The sequence below is a fragment of the Carcharhinus amblyrhynchos genome, chromosome 2 (assembly GCF_965287045.1).
Source record: "Carcharhinus amblyrhynchos chromosome 2, sCarAmb.v2.hapA, whole genome shotgun sequence".
Classification (NCBI taxonomy): domain Eukaryota; kingdom Metazoa; phylum Chordata; class Chondrichthyes; order Carcharhiniformes; family Carcharhinidae; genus Carcharhinus; species Carcharhinus amblyrhynchos.
Window position 1 is genome coordinate 149,596,853 of NC_137325.1, and position 21,311 is coordinate 149,618,163.

The window sequence follows — 21,311 nt, forward strand, 5'->3', positions numbered from 1 at the left end:
GCTAGAGGGACTGAATGGCCTCGTACTGTTCCTATTTCTTATGGATCCATTGGTTGTGGAACAGCTTATCTCTGCCCTATCACTTGCTGCTTCTGCTGTTTGACACACAAACAGTTGTGTGTTGTGGCTTCACCAGGTTGCCTGGTGCTGCTCCTGACATGCCCTCCTGCACGCTCCCTTGAACCAGGGGTGACCCCTGGCTTGATGCTATTAGAAACATAGAAACTAGAAGCAGGAAGAGGCCATCAGCCCTTCAAACCTGCTCTGCTATTCATTATGATCATGGCTGATCATCAATACCCTGATCCCCTCCTCCCCCCCATATCCTGTGATCCCCTTCTCCCCATGTGCTATATCTAACTGCTTCTTCAAAACATACTCTGGTTAGGGGTCAACTACTTCCTGTGGTAGCAAAGTCCACAGACTGTCCATTGTCTGGGTGAAGAAATGTCTCCTCACCTCCATCCTAAATGGTTTACCCTGAATCCTCAGACTGTGACCCCTGGTTCTGGACTCCCCCACCATCGGGAATCTCCTCCCTGCATCTACCCTGTCTAGTCCTGTTAGAATTTTATAAGTCTCTATGGGATCCCCCCTCGTTCGTCTGAACTCCAGTTAAAACAATCCTAACCTCGTCAATCTCTCCTCATACATCAGTCCCACCATCTCCGGAATCAGCCTGGTAAACATTCACTGCACTCCCTCGAGAGCAAGAACATCCTTCCTCAGAAAAGGAGACCCAAACTGCTGACAATATCCCACACAGCACCAGGGACCAGCCACAGGTCACTGTCTATGTGGAGTTTGCACATTCTCACCGTTTCTGCATGGGTTTCCTCCAGGTGCTCCAGTTTCCTTCCACACTCCAAAGATTTGCAGGTTATGTGGACTGACCACTGTAAATTGCCATTTAGTGCCCAAAGATATGTCGGTTAGGTGGATTAGCTGTGGGAAATGTGTGTGGTTATGGTGAGCCTAGTTAAGATGCTCTTTCAGAGTACAGACTTGATGGGCCGAATAACCTCCTCTTACAATGTAGGGATTCTATAATCCCTGCTCCTGTATTGAAACCTCTCACAATGAAGGCCAACATGCCATTTTCCTTCTTTATCGCCTGCTGTACCTGCACGCCTACCTTCAGTGACTGGTACACAAGGACACCCAGGTCCCTCTGCACACTCCCCTCTCCCAATTTACAGCCATTCAGGTAGTAATCTGCCTTCTTGTTTTTGCTTCCAAAGTGAATAACCTCACATTTATCCAAATTCTACTGCATCTGTCATTGATTAGCCCACTCACCCAACCTGTCCAATAGAAAGGAGGAGCAGATTAGCAAATTCAGCCCTCTGAGCTTGCTCCGCCATTCCATCAGATCACGGCTGGTCTCATCCTGGTCTCCAATCCAGCTGCACCTACATGTTTACCTTCAGCCACTGGTGTGTGAGGTGTTCTGACAATTTACTGTGGTCAGCCCACATAACCTGCAAATCTTTGGAGTGTGGGACTGATGTGTGAAGAGAGACTGAATCATTTAGGATTATATTCGCTGGAGTTCAGAAGAGTGAAAGAGGATCTCCTGGAAACCTATAAACTTCTGTCCCACCTGTTCCCCAGATCCTTTTTTTATTAGAAATGTATTTATCTCCTTCTTGAAACCATTCAATGATTCAGATCCCACCGCGCTGTGGGGCAGCGAGTTCCACAAATTCACCCCCCTCTGTGAGAAGTAGATCCTCCCCAGCTCAGTATTAAATCTACCACCTGCATCCATTGGCAGCTCCTTGAGGACCGTGTTAGGGACCTGGAGCTGGAACTGGAACTGGAGGAACTAAGAATCATTCGGGAAGCAGAGGCAGCTATCGACAAAAGTTACAGGGAGATAGTTACTCCGAAAAGTGATGCATGGGTGACTGCTAGAAGGGGTAAGAAGCAGTCAGAGCAGCGATCCCCTGAGGCTGTTCCTCTACAAAACAATTCCTCTGTTTTGGATGCTGTTGGGGAGGAAGACTCAACCGGGGTAAGCCATGGAGTACAGGTCTCAGGGGTAGAGTCTGTCCCTGATACTCAGGTGGGAAGGGGGAAGAAAAGAGCAGGATTAGTGATTGGGGATTCCATAGTTAAGGGGACAGATAGGAGAGTCTGTGGGAATGAGCGAGACTCGCGGTTGGTATGTTGCCTCCCAGGTGCCAGGGTCCATGATATCTCTGAGCGAGTGTTTGAGATCCTTAAGGGGAAGGGGAACCAGCCCCAAGTTGTGGTTCATGTAGGCACCCATGACATAGGTAGGAAAAGGGACGGGGATGTAAGCTAGAAATTCAGAGAGTTAGGGTGGAAGCTCAGGGCTAAAACAAGCAGAGTGGTTATCTCTGGTTTGTTACCTGTGCCGCGGGATAGCATGGAGAAGAATAGAGAGAGAGAACATTTAAACTCGTGGCTAAAAGGATGGTGCAGGAGGGAAGGGTTCAGATACTTGGACAATTGGGGGTCATCCTGGGGAAGGTGGGACCTCTACAAGAGGGATGGTCTGCACCTGAACCAGAGGGGAACTAATATCTTGGGGGGAAAATTTGCCAATGCTATTCAGGGGGGTTTAAACTGATATAGAGGGGGGATGGGAACCTGAATTGTAGCTCCAATGTACAGGAGGATGAGAATAGGGAGGTGACGGATGAGGTTTCTAGGTCACAGCAGAGTAGTGGCAAGTGGGAGGGTGGGTTGAAGTGTGTATACTTTAATGCGAGGAGCATATGCAATAAGGTGGACGAACTTGCAGCCTGGATTGGTGCCTGGGACTTCGATGTTGTGGCCATTTCACAGACATGGATAGAGCAGGGACAGGAATGGTTGTTGCAGGTTCCGGGGTTCAGATGTTTCAGTCAGAGCAGAGAAGGTGGTAGAAGAGGGGGAGGTGTGGCATTGTTAGTCAGAAAGGACGTTTGATGTGGACCTGTCTATTGAGGTAGTATGGGCTGAGATTAGAAACAGGAAAGGAGAGGTCACCCTGCTGGGAGTTTTTTATAGGCCTCCAAAAAGTTCCAGAGATGTAGAGGAAAGGATTGCAAAGATGATCCTGGATAGGTGCGAAAGTAACAGGGTAGTTGTTATGGGGGACTTGAACTTTACAAATATTGACTGGAAACGCTATAGTTCGAATACTTTAGATGGGTCAGTTTTTGTCCAATGTGTGCAGGAAGGTTTCCTGACACAGTATGTAGATAGGCCAACAAGAGGTGAGGCCACACTGGATTTGGTACTGGGTAATGAACCAGACCTGGTGTTAGACTTGGAGGCAGGTGAACACTTTGGTGATAGTGACCACAATTCGGTTACGTTTACCTTAGTGATGGAAAGGGATAGGTATATACCGAAGGGCAGAAGTTATACCAGGGGGAAAGGAAATTATGAGGCTATTAGGAGAGATTTAGGATACATAGGGTGGAGTAGGAAACTGCAGGGGCTGGGAACAACTGAAATGTGGAGCTTATTCAAGGAGCAGCTACTGCGAGTCCTTGATAAATATGTACCTGTCAGGCAGGGAGGAAGTGGTCGAGCGAGGGAACCGTGGTTTACTAAAGAAGTTAAATCTCTGGTGAAGAGGAAGAAGGAGGCTTATGTAAAGATGAGACGTGAAGGCTCAGTTAGGGCACTGGAGAGTTACAAATTAGCCAGGAAGGAGCTAAAGAGAGAGTTAAGAAGAGCTAGAACAGGACATGAGAAGACTTTGGCGGATAGGATCAAGGAAAATCCTAAAGCTTTCTACAGGTATGTCAAGAATAAAAGATTGGTTAGGGCAAGATTAGGGCCAGTCAGAGACAGTAGTGGGAAGTTGTGCGTGGAGCCTGAAGAGATAGGAGAGGCACTGAATGAATATTTTTCATCAGTATTCACACAGGAAAAGTCAATGTAGTCGAGGAGAATACTGCGATACCAGGTAGTAGATGAGACGGGATTGAGGTACATAAGGAGGAGGTGTCGTCATTGGCTACAGGTATAGTGCCGGAAGACTGGAGGATAGCAAATGTTGTCCACTTGTTCAAGAAGGGGAGTAGAGACCATCCTGGGAATTATAGACCAGTGAGCCTTACTTCTGTTGTGGGCAAAGTTTTGGAAAGAATTATAAGGGATAGGATTTATAATCATCTAGAGGGAAATAAATTGATTAGGGATAGTCAACACGGTTTTGTGAAGGGTAGGCCATGCCTCACAAACCTTATCGAGTTTTTTGAAAAGGTGACAGGGTAGTTGTTTTGGGAGATTTTAACTTTACAAATATTGATTGGAAAAGCTATGGTTCAAGCACGTTAGATGGGTCAGTTTTTGTCCAATGTGTGCAGGAAAGTTTCCTGACACAGTATGTAGATAGGCCAACAAGAGGTGAGGCTACATTGGATTTGGTACTGGGTACTTATCCACTAAAGAGGTGGATAAGGGTAAGGCAGTTGATGTGGTGTATATGGATTTTAGCAAAGCATTTGATAAGGTTCCCCATGGTAGGCTACTGCAGAAAATGCAGATGCATGGGATTGAGGGTGATTTAGCAGTTTGGATCAGGAATTGGCTAGCTGATAGAAGACAGAGGGTGGTGGTTGATGGGAAATATTCAACCTGGAGTTCAGTTACAAGTGGTGTACCTCAGGGATCTGTTTTGGGGCCACTGCTGTTTGTCATTTTTATAAATGACCTAGATGAGGGTGTTGAAGGATGGGTTAGTAAATTTGCTGATGACACCAAAGTTGGAGGAGTTGTAGACAGTGAGGATGGATGTTACAGTTTGCAGAGGGACATAGATAAGCTGCAGAGCTGGGCCGAGAGGTGGCAGATGGAGTTTAATACGGAAAAGTGTGAGGTGATTCACTTTGGTAAGAGTAACAGGAGTACAGAATATAGGGCTAATGGAAGGGCTCTTGGTAGTGTTGACGAGCAGAGAGATCTCGGGGTACATGTGCATAGCTCCCTGAAAGTTGGCACCCAGGTTGATAAGGTTGTTAAGAAGGCATACGGTGTGTTAGCTTTTATCGGTAGAGGGATTGAATTTCGGAGCCGTGAGGTCATGTTACAACTGTACAAAACTCTGATGTGGCCGCACTTGGAGTATTGCGTACAGTTCTGGTCGCCGCATTATAAGAAAGATGTGGAAGCATTGGAAAGGGTGCAGAGGAGGTTTACCAGGATGTTGCCTGGTATGGTGGAAGGTCTTATGAGGAAAGGCTGAGGGACTTGAGGTTATTTTCATTAGAGAGAAGAAGATTACGAGGTGACCTGATTGAGGCATACAAGATGATTAAAGGATTGGATAGGGTGGACAGTGAGAGCCTTTTACCTCGGATGGTGATGGCTATAATGAGGGGACATTGCTTTAAATTAAGGGGTGGTAATTATAGGATGGATGTCAGAGGTAGGTTCTTTACTCAGAGGGTAGTAAGGCCGTGGAATCCCCTGCCTGCAGCAGTTGTGGACTCGCCAACTTTAAGGGCGTTCAAATGGTGAGTGGAAAGGCATATGGATAACATTGGAATAGTTTAGGTTAGAGGGTCATTAGATTGGTTCCACTGGTCGGTGCAACATCGAGGGCCGAAGGGCCTGTACTGCGCTGTAATGTTCTATGTTCTATACCTGTGACCTCTTATTGCAGATTGTCCCACAAGGGGAAATATTTGGTCACATTTATGAATCCACTTTTAAAATGTTATATCCCTCGATGAGATCCCCGCTCATCCTTCTAAACCCCAGCGAGTACAAACACAAACTATTTACTCTCTCCTCATATGTCAGCTCCTTCATCCCCGGAATCAGTCTGCTGACCCTCCATCTGAACTGCCTCCAATGCCACCACATCCTCCCTCAAATAAACAGACCCAAACTGGACCCAATCCTCCAGATGTGGTCTCACCAACACCCCATACAAATACAGCAACACACATCGACTTTTATACTGCAGTCCCTGAGTAATAAATACCAACATCACATTGGCCTTTTTTATTACACACTGCACCCACACACGGACTCTCTATGATTCATGAACACCGACACCCAGATCCCTCTGCCCAGAACACACACACCCAGATCCCTCTGCCCAGAACACACACACCCAGATCCCTCTCCCCAGAACACACACACCCAGATCCCTCTGCCTCGAACACACACACCCAGATCCCTCTGCCCGGAACACACACATCCAGATCCCTCTGCCCAGAACACACACACCCAGATCCCTCTGCCCAGAACACACACACCCAGATCCCTCTGCCCCGAACACACACACCCAGATCCCGCTGCCCCGAACACACACACCCAGATCCCTCTGCCCCGAACACACACACCCAGATCCCTCTGCCCCGAACACACACACCCAGATCCCTCTGCCCCGAACACACACACCCAGATCCCTCTGCCCCGAACACACACACCCAGATCCCTCTGCCCAGAACACACACACCCAGATCCCTCTGCCCCGAACACACACACCCAGATCCCTCTGCCCAGAACACACACACCCAGATCCCTCTGCCCCGAACACACACACCCAGATCCCTCTGCCCAGAACACACACACCCAGATCCCTCTGCCCCGAACACACACACCCAGATCCCTCTGCCCAGAACACACACACCCAGATGCCTCTGCCCAGAACACACACACCCAGATCCCTCTGCCCAGAGCACACACACCCAATTCCCTCTGCCCTGAACACACACACCCAGATCCCTCTGCCCGGAACACACACACCCAGATCCCTCTGCCCAGAACACACACACCCAGATCCCTCTGCCCTGAACACACACACCCAGATCCCTCTGCCCCGAACACACACACCCAGATCCCTCTGCCCAGAACACACACACCCAGATCCCTCTGCCCAGAACACACACACCCAGATCCCTCTGCCCAGAACACACACACCCAGATCCCTCTGCCCAGAACACACGCACCCAGATCCCTCTGCCCAGAACACACACACCCAGATCCCTCTGCCCAGAACACACACACCCAGATCCCTCTGCCCCGAACACACACACCCAGATCCCTCTGCCCCGAACACACACACCCAGATCCCTCTGCCCCGAACACACACACCCAGATCCCTCTGCCCCGAACACACACACCCAGATCCCTCTGCCCAGAACACACACACCCAGATCCCTCTGCCCCGAACACACACACCCAGATCCCTCTGCCCAGAACACACACACCCAGATCCCTCTGCCCAGAACACACACACCCAGATCCCTCTGCCCCGAACACACACACCCAGATCCCTCTGCCCCGAACACACACACCCAGATCCCTCTGCCCCGAACACACACACCCAGATCCCTCTGCCCAGAACACACACACCCAGATCCCTCTGCCCAGAACACACACACCCAGATCCCTCTGCCCCGAACACACACACCCAGATCCCTCTGCCCAGAACACACACACCCAGATCCCTCTGCCCAGAACACACACACCCAGATCCCTCTGCCCCGAACACACACACCCAGATCCCTCTGCCCCGAACACACACACCCAGATGCCTCTGCCCAGAACACACACACCCAGATCCCTCTGCCCAGAACACACACACCCAGATCCCTCTGCCCCGAACACACACACCCAGATCCCTCTGCCCGGAACACACGCACCCAGATCCCTCTGCCCCGAACACACGCACCCAGATCCCTCTGCCCAGAACACACGCACCCAGATCCCTCTGCCCCGAACACACACACCCAGATCCCTCTGCCCCGAACACACACACCCAGATCCCTCTGCCCAGAACACACACACCCAGATCCCTCTGCCCAGAACACACACACCCAGATCCCTCTGCCCAGAACACACACACCCAGATCCCTCTGCCCCGAACACACACACCCAGATCCCTCTGCCCAGAACACACACACCCAGATCCCTCTGCCCAGAACACACACACCCAGATCCCTCTGCCCCGAACACACACACCCAGATCCCTCTGCCCCGAACACACACACCCAGATCCCTCTGCCCCGAACACACACACCCAGATCCCTCTGCCCAGAACACACACACCCAGATCCCTCTGCCCAGAACACACACACCCAGATCCCTCTGCCCAGAACACACACACCCAGATCCCTCTGCCCCGAACACACACACCCAGATCCCTCTGCCCAGAACACACACACCCAGATCCCTCTGCCCAAAACACACACACCCAGATCCCTCTGCCCAGAACACACACACCCAGATCCCTCTGCCCCGAACACACACACCCAGATCCCTCTGCCCCGAACACACACACCCAGATCCCTCTGCCCCGAACACACACACCCAGATCCCTCTGCCCAGAACACACACACCCAGATCCCTCTGCCCCGAACACACACACACCCAGATCCCTCTGCCCCGAACACACACACACCCAGATCCCTCTGCCCCGAACACACACACCCAGATCCCTCTGCCCCGAACACACACACACCCAGATCCCTCTGCCCAAAACACACACACCCAGATCCCTCTGCCCAGAACACACACACCCAGATCCCTCTGCCCAGAACACACACACCCAGATCCCTCTGCCCCGAACACACACACCCAGATCCCTCTGCCCAGAACACACACACCCAGATCCCTCTGCCCAGAACACACACACCCAGATCCCTCTACCCAGAACACACACACCCAGATCCCTCTGCCCCGAACACACACACCCAGATGCCTCTGCCCAGAACACACACACCCAGATCCCTCTGCCCAGAGCACACACACCCAATTCCCTCTGCCCTGAACACACACACCCAGATCCCTCTGCCCGGAACACACACACCCAGATCCCTCTGCCCAGAACACACACACCCAGATCCCTCTGCCCTGAACACACACACCCAGATCCCTCTGCCCCGAACACACACACCCAGATCCCTCTGCCCAGAACACACACACCCAGATCCCTCTGCCCAGAACACACACACCCAGATCCCTCTGCCCAGAACACACACACCCAGATCCCTCTGCCCAGAACACACGCACCCAGATCCCTCTGCCCAGAACACACGCACCCAGATCCCTCTGCCCAGAACACACACACCCAGATCCCTCTGCCCCGAACACACACACCCAGATCCCTCTGCCCCGAACACACACACCCAGATCCCTCTGCCCCGAACACACACACCCAGATCCCTCTGCCCCGAACACACACACCCAGATCCCTCTGCCCAGAACACACACACCCAGATCCCTCTGCCCCGAACACACACACCCAGATCCCTCTGCCCAGAACACACACACCCAGATCCCTCTGCCCAGAACACACACACACAGATCCCTCTGCCCCGAACACACACACCCAGATCCCTCTGCCCCGAACACACACACCCAGATCCCTCTGCCCCGAACACACACACCCAGATCCCTCTGCCCAGAACACACACACCCAGATCCCTCTGCCCAGAACACACACACCCAGATCCCTCTGCCCCGAACACACACACCCAGATCCCTCTGCCCAGAACACACACACCCAGATCCCTCTGCCCAGAACACACACACCCAGATCCCTCTGCCCCGAACACACACACCCAGATCCCTCTGCCCCGAACACACACACCCAGATCCCTCTGCCCAGAACACACACACCCAGATGCCTCTGCCCAGAACACACACACCCAGATCCCTCTGCCCAGAACACACACACCCAGATCCCTCTGCCCCGAACACACACACCCAGATCCCTCTGCCCGGAACACACGCACCCAGATCCCTCTGCCCCGAACACACACACCCAGATCCCTCTGCCCAGAACACACGCACCCAGATCCCTCTGCCCCGAACACACACACCCAGATCCCTCTGCCCCGAACACACACACCCAGATCCCTCTGCCCAGAACACACACACCCAGATCCCTCTGCCCAGAACACACACACCCAGATCCCTCTGCCCCGAACACACACACCCAGATCCCTCTGCCCCGAACACACACACCCAGATCCCTCTGCCCAGAACACACACACCCAGATCCCTCTGCCCAGAACACACACACCCAGATCCCTCTGCCCCGAACACACACACCCAGATCCCTCTGCCCCGAACACACACACCCAGATCCCTCTGCCCCGAACACACACACCCAGATCCCTCTGCCCAGAACACACACACCCAGATCCCTCTGCCCAGAACACACACACCCAGATCCCTCTGCCCAGAACACACACACCCAGATCCCTCTGCCCCGAACACACACACCCAGATCCCTCTGCCCAGAACACACACACCCAGATCCCTCTGCCCAAAACACACACACCCAGATGCCTCTGCCCAGAACACACACACCCAGATCCCTCTGCCCCGAACACACACACCCAGATCCCTCTGCCCCGAACACACACACCCAGATCCCTCTGCCCCGAACACACACACCCAGATCCCTCTGCCCAGAACACACACACCCAGATCCCTCTGCCCCGAACACACACACACCCAGATCCCTCTGCCCCGAACACACACACACCCAGATCCCTCTGCCCCGAACACACACACCCAGATCCCTCTGCCCCGAACACACACACACCCAGATCCCTCTGCCCAAAACACACACACCCAGATCCCTCTGCCCAGAACACACACACCCAGATCCCTCTGCCCAGAACACACACACCCAGATCCCTCTGCCCCGAACACACACACCCAGATCCCTCTGCCCAGAACACACACACCCAGATCCCTCTGCCCAGAACACACACACCCAGATCCCTCTACCCAGAACACACACACCCAGATCCCTCTGCCCAGAACACACACACCCAGATCCCTCTGCCCCGAACACACACACCCAGATCCCTCTGCCCCGAACACACACACCCAGATCCCTCTGCCCAGAACACACACACCCAGATCCCTCTGCCCCGAACACACACACCCAGATCCCTCTGCCCCAAACACACACACCCAGATCCCTCTGCCCAGAACACACACACCCAGATCCCTCTGCCCCGAACACACACACCCAGATCCCTCTGCCCCGAACACACACACCCAGATCCCTCTGCCCAGAACACACACACCCAGATCCCTCTGCCCAGAACACACACACCCAGATCCCTCTGCCCAGAACACACACACCCAGATCCCTCTGCCCCGAACACACACACACCCAGATCCCTCTGCCCCGAACACACACACACCCAGATCCCTCTGCCCCGAACACACACACACCCAGATCCCTCTGCCCCGAACACACACACACCCAGATCCCTCTGCCCAAAACACACACACCCAGATCCCTCTGCCCAGAACACACACACCCAGATCCCTCTGCCCAGAACACACACACCCAGATCCCTCTGCCCCGAACACACACACCCAGATCCCTCTGCCCAGAACACACACACCCAGATCCCTCTGCCCAGAACACACACACCCAGATCCCTCTGCCCCGAACACACACACCCAGATCCCTCTGCCCCGAACACACACACCCAGATCCCTCTGCCCAGAACACACACACCCAGATCCCTCTGCCCCGAACACACACACCCAGATCCCTCTGCCCCAAACACACACAGCCAGATCCCTCTGCCCCAAACACACACACCCAGATCCCTCTGCGCAGAACACACAAACCCAGATCCCTCTGCCCTGAACACACACACCCAGCTCCTTTTGCCCCGAACACACACACCCAGATCCCTCTGCCCCGAACACACGCACCCAGATCCCTCTGCCCAGAACACACGCACCCAGATCCCTCTGCCCGGAACACACACACCCAGATCCCTCTGCCCTGAACACACACACCCAGATCCCTCTGCCCCAAACACACACACCCAGATCCCTCTGCCCAGAACACACACACCCAGATCCCTCTGCCCCGAACACACACACCCAGATCCCTCTGCCCAGACCACACACACCCAGATCCCTCTGCCCAGAACACACACACCCAGATCCCTCTGCCCCGAACACACACACCCAGATCCCTCTGCCCCGAACACACACACCCAGATCCCTCTGCCCCGAACACACACACCCAGATCCCTCTGCCCAGAACACACACACCCAGATCCCTCTGCCCAGAACACACACACCCAGATCCCTCTGCCCAGAACACACACACCCAGATCCCTCTGCCCCGAACACACACACCCAGATCCCTCTGCCCAGAACACACACACCCAGATCCCTCTGCCCCGAACACACACACACCCAGATCCCTCTGCCCCGAACACACACACACCCAGATCCCTCTGCCCCGAACACACACACCCAGATCCCTCTGCCCCAAACACACACACACCCAGATCCCTCTGCCCAAAACACACACACCCAGATCCCTCTGCCCAGAACACACACACCCAGATCCCTCTGCCCAGAACGCACACACCCAGATCCCTCTGCCCCGAACACACACACCCAGATCCCTCTGCCCAGAACACACACACCCAGATCCCTCTGCCCAGAACACACACACCCAGATCCCTCTACCCAGAACACACACACCCAGATCCCTCTGCCCAGAACACACACACCCAGATCCCTCTGCCCCGAACACACACACCCAGATCCCTCTGCCCCGAACACACACACCCAGATCCCTCTGCCCAGAACACACACACCCAGATCCCTCTGCCCCGAACACACACACCCAGATCCCTCTGCCCCGAACACACACACCCAGATCCCTCTGCCCAGAACACACACACCCAGATCCCTCTGCCCCGAACACACACACCCAGATCCCTCTGCCCCGAACACACACACCCAGATCCCTCTGCCCAGAACACACACACCCAGATCCCTCTGCCCAGAACACACACACCCAGATCCCTCTGCCCAGAACACACACACCCAGATCCCTCTGCCCCGAACACACACACACCCAGATCCCTCTGCCCCGAACACACACACACCCAGATCCCTCTGCCCCGAACACACACACACCCAGATCCCTCTGCCCCGAACACACACACACCCAGATCCCTCTGCCCAAAACACACACACCCAGATCCCTCTGCCCAGAACACACACACCCAGATCCCTCTGCCCAGAACACACACACCCAGATCCCTCTGCCCCGAACACACACACCCAGATCCCTCTGCCCAGAACACACACACCCAGATCCCTCTGCCCAGAACACACACACCCAGATCCCTCTGCCCCGAACACACACACCCAGATCCCTCTGCCCCGAACACACACACCCAGATCCCTCTGCCCAGAACACACACACCCAGATCCCTCTGCCCCGAACACACACACCCAGATCCCTCTGCCCCAAACACACACAGCCAGATCCCTCTGCCCCAAACACACACACCCAGATCCCTCTGCGCAGAACACACAAACCCAGATCCCTCTGCCCTGAACACACACACCCAGCTCCTTTTGCCCCGAACACACACACCCAGATCCCTCTGCCCCGAACACACGCACCCAGATCCCTCTGCCCAGAACACACGCACCCAGATCCCTCTGCCCGGAACACACACACCCAGATCCCTCTGCCCTGAACACACACACCCAGATCCCTCTGCCCCAAACACACACACCCAGATCCCTCTGCCCAGAACACACACACCCAGATCCCTCTGCCCCGAACACACACACCCAGATCCCTCTGCCCCGAACACACACACCCAGATCCCTCTGCCCAGAACACACACACCCAGATCCCTCTGCCCAGAACACACACACCCAGATCCCTCTGCCCCGAACACAGACAAATCACACTGTGTGTATCCTCCTCACAGCTCACCCTCCCACCCAACTTTGTTTCATCTGCAAATTTGGAGATAATACATTCAGTTCCCTCTCGGAAATCATGAATGTGTCCATCCACAGTTCACTCTCTGACCCCCTGCCCCCCCAACTCCCATCACTGCCTGACTTAAAATTCTCTAGCCTGGAAAATTGAGCTGCCAGTCCTGCCTCTCGCTCACCATGTGATAACAATAATACCAGACTCCTGTGTATAATCAGTGCCATTCAAATAAATCACTGTCTTTATTATTCTTCTAGATTCGTCTGTGCATCAGGTCCCGTGTGTGTGTGTGTGTGTGTGTGTGTGTGTGTGGCTGGCCCAGTGTGTCTGTGCATGCACATGTGTGAGCACATGCCTGTGTATGTGTGTGCATGTATGTGTGGATCGTGTATGAGTGTCTATGCGGTTTATCTGTGGTGTGTTTGGGTGTATATAATTTAATCTATATCTGATTTCTTTATTCTGTTCACTGCCTGTCAGGGTGCGTATGGAAGAACCCCATTGTATAGGGCAGCCTTTGGGGGCCACCTTGCAGCTCTGGAAACTCTGTTACAGTACGGAGGGGACCCTCGCATCTACGCAGACGATGGCGTCACGCCTGAGGAGGTAATGAACGCGATCAACCGTATCACAGAAATCTGAATCAAAAAGAGGCCATTCAGCCCATCAAATCTACATCAGCTCTCCAAACACGCAGCATCGCTTAGTGCCGTTCCCCTGCCTTTTCCCCCCTCCCCCTTCCTTTTCCCCTGCCCCCCCGCCTTTTCCCCCACACACCCCCCCCGCCCCCTCCCCCTCCCCCACATATTGATTATCTGAATGGAAACATCGAGTTCCCTCTCGAACGCCTCGATTGAAGCTCCTCCAGCAACTTCCAGACAGAGCGTTCCAGATCCCAACCACTCACTGGGTGAAAATGTTTTTTATCAAATCACTTTCAATCTGTGCCCCTCATTCTCCATCCTTTTCCGAAGCAGGAACACTTTCTCCCAATCGACTCTGTCCAAACCCCTCATCATTTTGACCACCTCTATCAAATCCCCTCTCAGCCTCTTCTCTCTGAGGAGGACAGTCCCGTCCTCTCCAATCTCTCCTCATAGCTGGAGTTTCTCATCTCTGGAACCATTCTTGTAAACCTCTCCTGCTCTCTCTCCAAGGCATTCACATCCTTCCTATAGTGAGGCACCCAGAACTGTCCAGCTGAGGTCTAACTAGTGTTTTGTATAAGTTCATTAAAATGATGTGGAGATGCCGGCATTTGTCAGGGCTAAGCACAGGAAAATTCTTCTATATTTGCCTTATTATTCTGCTATATTTGTTACTGTGCCCCTACTAAAACCCAGAAAAATATAAGCTTTATTAACTTCCCTCTCCATCTTTCCTGCCACCTTCAGTGATCTCTGCACATTTACGCCCAGGTCCTTGGTTTGATATGTTATTGTCACATAGAACCATAGAACATTACAGCACAGACACAGGCCCTTTGGCCCTTCTTGTCTGTGCCGAACCATTTTTCTGCCTAGTCCCACTGACCTGCACCTGGGCCATATCCCTCCACACTCCTCTCATCCATGTACCTGTCCAAGTTTTTCTTAAATGTTAAAAGTGAGCCACTTTGATTTTCAAGAGGACCAATTTTATCCCTTACTATCTTTTTGCTCTTCATATACCTGGAGAAGCTCTTAGGATTATCCTTCACCTTGACTGCCAAAGCATCGTCATGTCTTCTTTTAGCCCTCCTGAATTCCTTCATAAGTAGTTTCTTGCACTTTTTATACTCCTCAAGCATCTTATTTGTTCCCTGTTGCCTATACGTGTCATACATTGCTCCTTTATCAGAGTTGCAATATCTCTCGAGAACAAAGGTTCCTTATTCTTATTCACTTTGCCTTTAATCCTGACAGGAACATACAAACTCTGCACTCTCAAAATTTCTCCTTTGAAGGCCTCCCACTTACCAATCACATCCTTGCCAGAGAACAGCCTGTCCCAATCCACGCTTTTTCGATCCTTTCTCATTTCTTCAAATTTGGCCTTTTTCCGGTTCAGGACCTCAGCTGAGGACCAGATCGATCTTTATCCACGATCAAGTTGAAATTAATGGCATTATGATCACTGGAACCAAAGTGTTCTCCTACACACACTTCCATCACTTGCCCTAACTCATTTCCTAATAGGAGATCTAATATTGCATCCTCTCTAGTTGGTATCTCTAAATACTGATTCAGAAAATTTTCCTGAACACATTTTACAAACTCCACCCGTCTGGACCTTTAACAATACGGGAGTCCCAATCTATATGTGGAAAATTAAAATCCCCTTCTATCACAACTTTATGTTTCCGGCAGTTAGCTGCTATCTCTCTGTAGATTTGCTCCTCCAATTCTCGCTGACTATTTGATGGTCTATAATACAACCCCATTAATGTGGTCATACCTTTCCTATTTCTCAGCTCCACCCATATGGCCTCAGTAGACAAACCCTCTAATCTGTCCTGCCTGAGCACTGCTGCAACATTTTCCCTGACTAGCAATGCCGAATGCCTTCTTCACCACTCTGTCCACCTGTGACTCCATTTTCAAAGATCTTTGAACATGTACCCCTAGATCTCTTTGTTCTGTAACTCTTTCCAACTCCCTAACATTAACTGAGTAAGTCCTGCCCTGGTTCAATCTACCAAAATGCATCACCTCACATTTATCTAAATTAAACTCCATCTGCCATTCGTCAGCCCACTGGCCCAATTGATCAAGATCCCATTGCAATTGGAGATAACTGTCTTCAATTTCCACTATGTCACCAATCTTGGTGTCATCTGCAAACTTACTAACCATGCCTCCTATATTCTCATCCAAATCATTAATATAAATGATAAATAACTGTGGGCCCAGCACTGATCCCTGAGGCACACCTCTGGTTACAGGCCTCCAGTTTGAAAAACAACTCCCTACAACCACCCTCTGGCTTCTGTCAAGAAGCCAATTTTGTATCCATTTAGATACCTCCCCCTGGATCCCGTGAGATCTAACTTTATGCAACAACCTACCATGTGGTACCTTGTCAAAGGCCTTGCTAAAGTCCATGTAGACAACATCAACTGCACTGCCCTCATCTACCTTCTTGGTTACCCCTTCAAAAAACTCAATCAAATTTGTGAGACATGATTTTCCACTCACAAAGCCATGCTGACTGTCCCTAATCAGTCCTTGCATCTCTAAATGCCTGTAGATCCTGTCTCTCAAAATACCTTCCAACAATTTACCCACCACAGATGTGAGACTCACTGGCCTGTAGTTCCCAGGCTTTTCCCTGCAGCCCTTTTTAAACAAAGGCACAACATTTGCTGCTCTCCAATCTTCAGGTAGAATATTACTTAAATGGTGAAAAGTTGCAACATGCGACGGTGCAGAGGGACCTCGGGGTCCTTGTGCACGAATCGCAAAAACCCAGCTTGCAGGTGCAGCAGGTGGTCAGGAAGGCGAATGGGATGCTGGCCTTCATAGCGAGGGGGATTGAATATAAAAGTAGGGAGGTCTTGCTGCAGCTGTATAGGGCATTGGTGAGGCCGCAGCTGGAGTACTGTGTGCAGTTTTGGGCGCCGTACTTACGCAAGGATATTTTGGCCTTGGAGGGAGTGCAGAGGAGGTTTACTAGGCTGATTCCGGAGATGAGGGGGTTGAGCTATGAGGAGAGGCTGAATAGACTGGGTCTGTACTTGTTGGAGTTTAGAAGAATGAGGGGAGATCTCATTGAGACGTATAAGATGATGAATGGGATGGATAGGATAGAGGTGGAGAGACTCTTCCTGCTCAGAAAGGACAGCAGGACTAGAGGGCACAGCCTCAAGATAAAGGGGGAGGGGTTTAGAACGGAGTTGAGGAAGAACTTCTTCACTCAAAGGGTGGTGAATCTCTGGAATTCTCTGCCCGTTGAAGTGGTGGAGGCTGCCTCGCTAAATATTTTTAAGAAGCGGGTTGATGGGTTTTTGATAAGCGAGGGGATTAAGGGTTATGGGGAGAGGGCGGGAATGTGGAACTGAGCCACGACAGATCAGCCATGATCTTATTGAATGGCGGGGCAGGCTCGAAGGGCTAGATGGCCTACTCCTGCTCCTATTTCTTATGTTCTTATGTGAATCCCCCCACCAGCTGATCCACGCAGGATCAGGGTGTATGTCTGGGTAACCCATCCGGGCCAGTCGCTTTCCATGGGTCCTGCACTCTGTGAAGTGTTGTACCCTTTATTTTATATCGTCTCTCCATAGTCTTCCTACCAAAATGCATCACCTCACTCTTCTCCATTTTGAACTTCAGCCGCCACCTATCCACCCACTCCACCAACTTGTCTCTGTCCTTTTGAAGCTCCACAAAGTCCTCTTCATAGTTTACAACGCTTCCAAGGTTTGTGTGATCTGCAAACTCTGAAATTGTCCCCTGCACATCAATATCCAGATCATTGAAATAAGCAAGGATCCCAATACTGATCCCTGGGATTCCCGGTTTCGGTCACTGTCTGTGTGGAGTTTGCACATTCCCCTCGTGTCTGCGTGGGTTTCCTCCGGGTGCTCCGGTTTCCTCACACACTCCAAAGATGAGTGGGTTAGGTTGATTGACCATGCTAACTTGCCCCTTCATGTCAGGGGGACTAGCTAGGGTAAATTTACGGAGTTATGGGGGATAACGGCCTGGGTGGGGTTGTGGTTGGCACTGACTCGATGGGCTGAATGGCCTCCTTCTGCACTGTAGAATTCTATGATTCTATAACACCACTGCAAATCTTCCTCCAGCCTGAAAAATATATACTGACCATTACTCTCTGCTCCCTATTATTCAGCCAATCTTATCCCCTCATTGCTGTTCTCTCTTTTATTCCAGGAGCTCTAACTTTTATCTCAAGCCTGTTGTGTGGCACTGTATCAAACACCTTCTGAAAGTCCACATACACCACATCAACAGCATCACCCTCATTAACCCTTTCCGTCACCACTTCAGAATACTCCAGCAAGTTAATTAAACACCATTTCCCTTTTCGATATCAATGCTGTCTCTTCCTTATCTGGCACTCCTGAGTTTAGAGAAGCTGGAAGATGATAGCCAGCGCTCCTGTAATTTCCATTCTCACATTCCTCAGTATCTTTAGATACATCTCCAGTCCCAGGGCCTTGTTAAATTTCAGTCCTGACAGTCTATTCAACACTTCCTCCTTATCAATTTTGAACCCTTCGAGTGACAGAGGTTCCTCTCTGTTCCCATGTCCTGGGTAGCAACTACCTCCCTGGTAAAGACTGGTCAAAATATTTGTTTAATACCTCATCCAGGCCCCTTACTGCCATGTGTCAATTCCACTCAAGCTCCCTAATGAGGGTAATGAGCTCTGTCACACTGGCACATTAACAGAGCACTGTCACACTGGCACATTAACAGAGCACTGTCACACTGGCACATTAACAGAGCACTGTCACACTGGCACATTAACAGAGCACTGTCACACTGGCGCATTAACAGAGCACTGTCACACTGGCACATTAACAGAGCACTGTCACACTGGCGCATTAACAGAGCACTGTCACACTGGCACATTAACAGAGCACTGTCACACTGGCACATTAACAGAGCACTGTCACACTGGCACATTAACAGAGCACTGTCACACTGGCGCATTAACAGAGCACTGTCACACTGGCGCATTAACAGAGCACTGTCACACTGGCGCATTAACAGAGCTCTGTCACACTGGCGCATTAACAGAGCACTGTCACACTGGCGCATTAACAGAGCACTGTCACACTGGCACATTAACAGAGCACTGTCACACTGGCGCATTAACAGAGCACTGTCACACTGGCGCATTAACAGAGCACTGTCACACTGGCGCATTAACAGAGCACTGTCACACTGGCGCATTAACAGAGCACTGTCACACTGGCGCATTAACAGAGCACTGTCACACTGGCACATTAACAGAGCTCTGTCACACTGGCACATTAACAGAGCTCTGTCACACTGGCACATTAACAGAGCACTGTCACACTGGCACATTAACAGAGCACTGTCACACTGGCGCATTAACAGAGCACTGTCACACTGGCGCATTAACAGAGCACTGTCACACTGGCACATTAACAGAGCTCTGTCACACTGGCACATTAACAGAGCACTGTCACACTGGCGCATTAACAGAGCACTGTCACACTGGCGCATTAACAGAGCGCTGTCACACTGGCACATTAACAGAGCACTGTCACACTGGCGCATTAACAGAGCTCTGTCACACTGGCGCATTAACAGAGCGCTGTCACACTGGCACATTAACAGAGCACTGTCACACTGGCGCATTAACAGAGCTCTGTCACACTGGCGCATTAACAGAGCACTGTCACACTGGCGCATTAAAAGAGCTCTGTCACACTGGCGCATTAACAGAGCACTGTCACACTGGCGCATTAACAGAGCACTGTCACACTGGCGCATTAACAGAGCACTGTCACACTGGCGCATTAACAGAGCTCTGTCACACTGGCACATTAACAGAGCACTGTCACACTGGCACATTAACAGAGCACTGTCACACTGGCACATTAACAGAGCACTGTCACACTGGCACATTAACAGAGCTCTGTCACACTGGCACATTAACAGAGCACTGTCACACTGGCACATTAACAGAGCACTGTCACACTGGCACATTAACAGAGCACTGTCACACTGGCGCATTAACAGAGCTCTGTCACACTGGCACATTAACAGAGCACTGTCACACTGGCACATTAACAGAGCACTGTCACACTGGCGCATTAACAGAGCTCTGTCACACTGGCACATTAACAGAGCACTGTCACACTGGCGCATTAACAGAGCTCTGTCACACTGGCACATTAACAGAGCACTGTCACACTGGCACATTAACAGAGCACTGTCACACTGGCACATTAACAGAGCACTGTCACACTGGCGCATTAACAGAGCACTGTCACACTGGCGCATTAACAGAGCACTGTCACACTGGCGCATTAACAGTGCACTGTCACACTGGCACATTAACAGAGCGCTGTCACACTGGAACATTGTGGAGATGCTGGCGTTGGACTGGGGTAAACAACACCAGGTTAAAGTCCAACTGGTTTATTTGGTAGTAAACGCCACGAGCTTTCAGGCCTCTGACTGAGTGAGTGGAGGGGTTCTGATCACAAACAGCAGATATAAAGACACACACTCAGTTTACAGAATACTGATTAGAATGCGAGTTTTTACAGCTAACCAAATCTTAAAGGTGCACCTTTTCCCATCCATTGACTCTGTCTACACTTCCCACTGCCTCAGGAAAGCAGACAGTATAATTAAGGACCCCACACACCCCGGACATTCTCTCTTCCACCTTCTTCCGTCGGGAAAAAGATACAAAAGTCTGAGGTCACGTACCGACCGACTCAAGAACAGCTTCTTCCCTGCTGCTGTCAGACTTTTGAATGGACCTACCTCACATTAAGCTGATCTTTCTCTACACCCTCGCTGTGACTGTAACACTACATTCTGCACCCTCTCCTTTCCTTCTCGATGAACGGTATGCTTTGTCTGTACAGTGC

The 21,311-nt window shown here is 51.6% G+C and overlaps 1 protein-coding gene across 1 annotated transcript in view; it reads left to right on the forward strand.

The window, feature by feature from the left end:
- The window catches only part of LOC145361852 (IQ motif and ankyrin repeat domain-containing protein 1-like), a 128,856-nt gene that overhangs the window by 72,068 nt on the left and 35,477 nt on the right, over positions 1 to 21,311 (forward strand). The window contains exon 5 of the mRNA XM_080217829.1: positions 14,210 to 14,335. Within this exon, the coding sequence (XP_080073955.1) occupies positions 14,210 to 14,335 (126 nt within the window). The remainder of the gene's footprint in view (positions 1 to 14,209; positions 14,336 to 21,311) is intronic.